Here is a 7,969-nt window from a genome sequence, read left to right as displayed (position 1 = left end):
TCACTAACGGAAACCTCCCAGGACTCTCCACACCAAGCGGAAACCATGGAGCCCTGGTAACCGGCACCCGGCGTAGCTTAGCGCGGCTGATAAGGAGTTACGCACACCAACTAGCGTAAAGATATCTGTGAATGGCGCCGCCACTAGGTAAAACCGGTCCCTCGCCAAGCGCATTGCGGCGGTTACTAGGACGCTACTTGGGCTCCGCCCTTCATAAAGAAGCATCCAATCAGAACAACAGTCAATCATTTGAATGAAACCAATCCGTGTGCTTATAACTGGCGATCAGCCAATCACGACATCGCTGTATGAAGATACGGTCTTGACGGGCAGGCTATCCACTAATAGTCGTCCCGCCCCCGTTCTGCCGACCAACCGTAAAGACAGCTTTAGAAGCGCCATGGCGACGACCCGCCTATAAAAGTAGCTGTGCGAACCCCTCTCCGCAGACAGTCAGGCTTTCGGCTTACGGGAAATAACATCATGAGGGAAATCGTACATCTGCAGGCTGGCCAATGCGGCAACCAGATCGGAGCCAAGGTGAGACCAGCCGCTCGGCTCTCCTTCCAGTGCTTTCCATCGGGGTCCCCGCTACATTCTCTCATACTTCTTACTCGGAGCTTCCAGCTGCTCATATCCCGGCTATTAAAGGGAGCCGCATTCATGGCTTTTCCTGATGTCTGGCTAGGATGGGCGTGGCCGAACCAATGAATGGGTGTGTCCTTCAACCTGCTGTGTCACGTGCTCTGCAGGTTTCAAATTCAAATGTTGAATGGTGTGTGAAGGTGTCCCCATCTGTGTCCCCATCGCCCTCCATGGCAGCTCTGCCTTCTTCAATCTAGGGAGATGGCTGATATGTCACAGATCTGGGGGGGTCCAGAAGTTGGTGTGGACTGATTAGTGGGAGATCTTTAATCTGTCATGTCTGGCCCCATTCTCATCTGTGTGTTCCAATGTTCTGCCGAAACTTCCAAAATCTCCAGCCATGTCCCTTCCAGTGACTCTACAGCACCAATAATTGGAGATTTTGCTTTATGAATTAATGAATGGACATTGTTAGTCCGCCCGCTACTAACTAACAACATGGCTGCTTCCAAGGCTGCGACAACTTCTTTATTTTTTTTTTCTCCCTCCTTACCCAGTGTTCTGTGAAAAGTGACAACTGGTCATATACTGGAGTGTATTTGCTGCCGGTGGTCTGTGAAAACCGTAACTCGTCATTCTCCAATTATTCCTTCTGTAGAGTCACTGGAAGTGATGTGTTTGGAGTCTTTGGCAGCACACGGGGAATGTGACATAAGTGCTGCAAACGTGCATCACTCCTGTGCTACTCTTAATTACTAGCAGCCCAAACGCACTAAAGTGCGCAAAGAGCCAACAAGTGACCCCCCCCCCCCCCTTGCTTTATTCCGTTGTGCTAAAATAAGTCCATTAGTGTATTGTGACTGGGGGGGCCCAGTCAGACAGGCAGGTCATTCATTGAGCTCCATTCTATCCCCCAAAAAACTAAGTCAGCAGCTACCAATACCGTAGGTTGACTTTTTTTTAATATAAGGACACTTGCCTGCCTCTAGATTTAGCAATCTCCTCTCCTGAGCCAATTCTTCAATTGTATTTGGGTCCAGGCTTCGGAATCTTCACTAAGGGAAACTGGCTGTGAAGCTAACTGCTCATGCATGAACCACATTGGGCTTTGTGAATGGTTCTGCAGTCTTCCATGACCTGTGATGTGTCCCAGAAGACTGCAAAATGGGGTGGGAGCTTTCACTCAAATTGCTGTGGGGGAGAAGTTACCTGTCAAAATAGATTACCTGCTCCCCCCCCCCCCCCCCAAGTAAAATATAAAGTAGGGGGGATAGCGGAACTTCCCCTCTTAGCTGACAAGGCCGTTCATCTGTCCAATCTATTTTTGGATCTAACAAAATTAATTAGACGGCCCAACTGAGCAATCCATTCAGTCACTGGTCTGTTAGAAGCTCTAAAGAAGGTTGTCCAAATGATTTGTACCTCTGGCTCTAGCCTCCTCCACCCCTTCTGGCTCTAGCCTCCTCCACCCCTTCTGGCTCTAGCCTCCTCCACCCCTTCTGGCTCTAGCCTCCTCCACCCCTTCTGGCTCTAGCCTCCTCCTTCCCCTTCTGGCTCTAGCCTCCTCCTTCCCCTTCTGGCTCTAGCCTCCTCCTTCCCCTTCTGGCTCTAGCCTCCTCCTTCCCCTTCTGGCTCTAGCCTCCTCCTTCCCCTTCTGGCTCTAGCCTCCTCCTTCCCCTTCTGGCTCTAGCCTCCTCCACCCCCTTCTGGCTCTAGCCTCCTCCACCCCCTTCTGGCTCTAGCCTCCTCCACCCCCTTCTGGCTCTAGCCTCCTCCACCCCCTTCTGGCTCTAGCCTCCTCCACCCCCTTCTGGCTCTAGCCTCCTCCACCCCCTTCTGGCTCTAGCCTCCTCCTTCAGATTGTATAGTTTCGTTTTTCTTGCTATTGCATAGAAATTCTGTTCTGTCAACAGATTGGATTGTAATGTTCAGGTGACTGGACGTTTGTGGCTTGCTTGGCTTTCTGTGCTAGTCCTGTATTGGATCTTATTGTAGTGGGTGATGTATGCATATATCCTCCTGGATAAAGCTGACAATTACTGGTGTTTGTAAACGAATAAAATGTTTGGAGAGAGAGTCCTCTAAAGTTTTGGTTGTCTGGCTGTTTGCCTGTAATCATGTTTCTGTCTATTAAAATGAAAATGGCTTTGCAGGGAAAAGTTAGTTCCAGGGAAAAGTTAGTTCCTAACTTGAGACGGAAGTAGGACTATCCAGTGTAGAGCTGTCATTATATCATTGGACACACAAGACTGGTTGGGGGGGTTCTAATGAGAGATCAGCCTGTTTGGGTCCACAGCTTTAGGAACCCATTGAGAAGCATCTAACCAGTGTTGGGAGTAGAAGTATGGATCGGGTCCATGGAAAACTATCCTTGAAGCTCCAGGCATTTGCAGTCCTCCTCACACTGCTGTTAAAGGCAGTTGATGGTTTCTTAGTTGCTATCTGGTGTTTGCTAGCGACATGGCAACAACCTGTTAGATGGGATAGCAAGGAACCTGTAGTGAAAAAAGGACCTAAATTTGCCACAATAACAGCGTGGTTGTGCAGGATCTACTAAATGTGGGGTTTTGGTAAAGCAAACTGTCTTGCCCATTAGAGTGATGGATACAGAGGTAGGACTGGTATGGCCAACTTGCCATACAGGCTACAATCTGTACAATCTGTGCTAGGTCTGCCAACCATTTTTAGTGACTGGCCTTTTACTCTACAAGTTAATGGGATTGTTTAGGTAGGGGGGTGCACTACATAGTATCTGGTTTCCCAAAGAGTGCTATTGCAGTTGAAGCTCCCTGGAGATGCCTGACAGGTTAGGTTTAGGATATTAAAGTGTTCAGTTGATTGATAAAACTAGAAACTCTATTGCCCGTGGCAACTGTTGAAGTTTGTGCTGGATGAGAACAAGCACTTCATGAGATGTATCGCATCTAAATAGATTGCCTGAGCATAGTTTGTCTAGCAGGCCAGATTGCTGTATGATCTACAGAGGAAAGCTATGACTTTTTGCTCTAATAACTGAAACCTAATGTATTCAATTTTTTTTCCCTAGTTCTGGGAAGTAATTAGCGATGAACATGGCATCGACCCAACTGGCACATACCATGGAGACAGCGATCTGCAGCTGGAAAGAATAAATGTCTACTACAATGAAGCCACAGGTGAGCTGTTCTCCATCTTTAGTGCTTCTCTCTCAGCCAATAGTTAAAATGGTGCTTACAATCTTTGTACTTTCAGGTGGCAAATATGTTCCCCGTGCAATTCTGGTGGATCTGGAACCCGGCACAATGGACTCAGTGCGGTCTGGACCCTTCGGGCAGATCTTCAGACCAGACAACTTTGTCTTTGGTAAGTGGGGTACATGGGGGAATTGACATGCTAAACAAGAAAATAGTGACTTTTAGTCCACTTCCGGACCGCCTGCCACGTATAAACTGTGGCAGGGCGGCCTGGCTGTGCAAAATTGCGTACATGTGCATGAGGTATGGGGGGGTGCGCCGCTCCCCCTGTTCAGACACAGCAGGAGCCAATCAGCAGGTTTGGCTGCCGCGGTAGCCGCCGAGACCCACTGATGGTTTGGTGGAATGACCGGTCAGTCTGCCTATGTAAACAAGGAAAACCGCTGTTATGTCACAGAAGAGAGATCTTGTGTTTTCAGTTAAGCTTAAGCGCATCTCTTCCTCCAGTGCATCCACTGCTCCCACAGTTAGAAAGCACTTCCTAGGAGCACACTTAACCCCTTGATCGCTGCTAGTGTTAACCCCTTCCCTGCCAGTGTCATTTATACAGTAACAGTGCACTTTTTTTTTTTCACTGCATTGGTGTCACTGGTCCCCAAAAAGTGTCACCTAGTGTCAGATTTGTCCACCACAATTTCTCAGTCCCGCTACAAATCGCTGATCGCCACCATTACTAGTAAAAACAATAACTTTTGCTTAAACCAATATACACTTATTGAGATTTTTTTAAACAAAAATATGTAGTAGAATACATATTGGCCTAAATTGATGATTTGTTCTTTAAATTTTATTATTGGGTATGTTTTATAGCAAAGGGAATTTTTTTTTTTTTTTTTTTTTTCCAATTGTCAGTTAAAATAACGCAGTACTGTGTTGCAACAAAATGGCCTAGTCATTAATTGCCAACTGCCCAGTGTGTGTGTGTGTGTATGTATGTATGTATGTCCTCCATTTAAACCTAAATACCGGTGTTATGGCAGCAGATAGCTGATATAACCCTGGTATTTTTTTAAACGGTGGGCGGTTGGCTTTCCGATAAGGGTGGTTCCAGCGGCGGGATCACCTTTCCGGGATGGCGGAAGAGGTGCCCCCTCCAGCCGTGTTTCGGTCCTTTTCCCCGCTTACCGGACCCGCCGGCAGCGGGGAAAACGATCTGAGCCCGGATCCTCAGACAGGATGTCGAGTGAGGGTAAGCTTGCCCTCACTCTACTCTATGGTCTTGGAGGACGGGAGCGACAGCAAACGTCGTTGCCTAGCAACCGGCTTGAAGGTCCTTTTTTTTTTTTTTTTTTTTTTTTTTTCTTCTTTTAGTGTACTTGTGAGATCTGAGGGCTTTTTGACCCCCCCCGGATCTCACAAAAGAGGTCCTGTCGTGCCTATTTCTATATGGTGCCTGTACAAACTGCCCTTCCGCAGTATATGTATTGTGGTAGTCTGCAAGTGGTTAATAAAAAAAAATTGTGACTTTACTCAGTTCTATGGCCAATCAAATGCAGGAAACTCATCAATTAAACCAGGGAGAGTGGATAATGAACCTAATTTGTGTAGCACAGTAGTTCCTTCCAGATTCCCCATAGCCAGGGAAGTGTCGTTTCCCCCCCCCCCCCCCCTTTCTATTGACCACCAACACATAACTTGACCTCTGTAAGTAATTGTGGAGCTGAGGAATAACTTTTTCTGTGTTGGCAATGGTAACAAGGACTTTGAAAAAAATTGCTTGCATTCAGGGATGGTGGTGGAGGTGTTCATAGTGCCAAATGAATGCAGGAAGGTAAAAATGGTGTTTAGAAGCCCTTGGGCTGCACTTTGGGGACAGTCCTTTTGAAAAAAACTCCTGCATGCATTTTTGTAACCAAGGTTCTACTTGTAGTGCTTCAAAGAACAGGTCCTTCCAATCTGATAAGACATTGTTCCTGCAAGAGACAATTTGCATTGCTTCACATTGAATAGCAACCAAATAGATTGTGTCTTGTACTGGTTTGACTTAAGTAATCTCAGATGAGCTGCTATAGGTTTCTGCACTTAATGTTATCAAATCAGTGCCCTTGTTGTAACTGACTTTTTTTTTTTTTTTTTTTCCCCCCTCTCCTTTCAGGTCAGAGCGGTGCTGGAAACAACTGGGCGAAGGGTCACTACACAGAGGGAGCAGAACTGGTTGACTCAGTATTGGATGTTGTAAGGAAAGAAGCCGAAAGCTGTGACTGTCTCCAGGGCTTCCAGCTCACACACTCTCTGGGTGGGGGTACTGGTTCTGGTATGGGTACCCTCCTTATCAGCAAAATCAGAGAAGAGTATCCAGACAGAATCATGAACACTTTCAGCGTTGTGCCCTCCCCCAAAGTGTCCGATACTGTAGTAGAGCCATACAATGCCACCCTGTCTGTGCACCAGCTTGTAGAAAACACAGATGAGACCTACTGCATAGACAATGAAGCCCTGTACGATATCTGCTTCAGAACCCTCAAACTTACCACCCCCACCTATGGTGACTTGAACCATCTGGTATCGGCCACCATGAGTGGAGTCACCACCTGCCTGCGTTTCCCTGGCCAGCTGAATGCTGACCTGCGTAAACTGGCTGTCAACATGGTGCCCTTCCCTCGTCTGCACTTCTTCATGCCAGGCTTCGCCCCACTCACCAGCCGCGGTAGCCAGCAGTACCGTGCCTTAACTGTACCTGAGCTGACACAGCAGATGTTTGATGCCAAGAACATGATGGCTGCTTGTGACCCACGTCATGGCCGCTATCTGACTGTAGCTGCTGTGTTCAGAGGCCGTATGTCTATGAAAGAGGTGGATGAGCAGATGTTGAATGTCCAGAACAAGAACAGCAGCTACTTTGTGGAATGGATCCCCAACAACGTGAAGACTGCCGTCTGTGACATCCCACCAAGAGGCCTAAAAATGTCTGCCACCTTTATCGGTAACAGCACAGCCATTCAGGAACTGTTCAAGCGCATCTCTGAGCAGTTCACAGCTATGTTCCGCAGAAAGGCCTTCTTGCACTGGTACACCGGGGAGGGCATGGATGAGATGGAGTTCACTGAGGCTGAGAGCAACATGAATGACCTGGTGTCGGAGTACCAGCAGTACCAGGATGCCACAGCAGAAGAGGAGGGGGAATTTGAAGAGGAGGCTGAGGAAGAAGCTGCATAGACCAACCTTTCCTAACTCTGTAAATTATTTTCACCTGTTTGTTCACATTTTCATGTTCTCTTTGTCTCTGTGGTTTTCTTGTTTTAAGACTTGACTCAAACTATTAAAACTTTTCATGTTTCTGATTTGGTGTCCTTGGAGTGGAATTCAGTCTTTGGCCTTTTTGACACTTATTGTAGAATTACACCTAGCCGCATTGCCAAAAATGCTTGGGGCCTTATGCACACTGGCAATTTTACCTCTGCTTGTAGGGGTGTCTGGCTTTTTTTCTGGTTTTAAACACCCCTGCATGTAAGACTGTCCATGCATACAGGTGTTTAGAGTTAGAAAAAAATTGCAGCAGTGCCAGCAAATTTCTTGATGTGTCTAAAACCATGTTAACCTTGGGTGCATCAAGCACGTGCCATTCCAAGGACTAGAATAAATTATTCTGGCCAGTGAAATGAATTAATGCCTAAGCGTTTGCATTTAAACGTGGACATGCGGCAAGCATTTTTTTTTCCTGCCAGAAGGAAATGCTTCTAGGAGAAATGGGCTTACACCCTGGGTCTGAGGCCTCACTGGCTGTCCTCTTATCTGAGCCTTATGATCCATTGCTCTAATCACTGACCTGAAACAAATGTGCATCTCAAGAGTTTGGACTTTGCTAGCTGTATACTTTTCAGGCTACAAAATTACTGATTGCAACAGGCAGGCAATCATAATTTTCTGGTCCGATAGCCCACAGTTTCCTGTACATTTCCTTCTCCTAATGACCTCCTGTATTTGTGTTCTCTCCGCCTAACTAATTGCTCAGAATAAATGTACTACCAACAGGCTGTAGATGCAGGCAAGGTACCTGTACGTCGTCCCTTTCCGGGTTTGGATGCGTGCACACCCTGCCAACCTGTGATGCGTTCAGACACAGCATGAGTTTGGCTGCTGATTTCAGCCAATGATTTTGGCTGAAGTCAGCTGTGTCCGCTAACAATGTTCTGTGTACAGGAAACAGTGAT

The 7,969-nt window shown here is 47.1% G+C and overlaps 1 protein-coding gene across 1 annotated transcript; it reads left to right on the top strand.

Annotated features, from left to right (window-relative positions):
* Positions 1-483: 483 nt before the first annotated feature.
* On the top strand, positions 484-7,062 carry LOC309559935 (tubulin beta-4B chain; the record flags this gene model as incomplete). The annotated part of the gene is made up of 4 exons (XM_082263408.1): positions 484-540; positions 3,632-3,740; positions 3,817-3,927; positions 5,914-7,062. 4 exons carry the CDS (start codon positions 484-486, stop codon positions 6,972-6,974), a joined length of 1,338 nt encoding a protein of 445 aa, XP_082119534.1. The 3' UTR covers positions 6,975-7,062.
* Positions 7,063-7,969: the final 907 nt, after the last annotated feature.

The sequence above is a fragment of the Pelophylax lessonae genome (assembly GCF_965119305.1).
Source record: "Pelophylax lessonae genome assembly, chromosome: 7".
Lineage (NCBI taxonomy): Eukaryota > Metazoa > Chordata > Amphibia > Anura > Ranidae > Pelophylax > Pelophylax lessonae.
The sequence above is the reverse complement of the archived record's forward strand: the minus strand, read 5'-3'. Positions and strand labels throughout refer to the sequence as shown.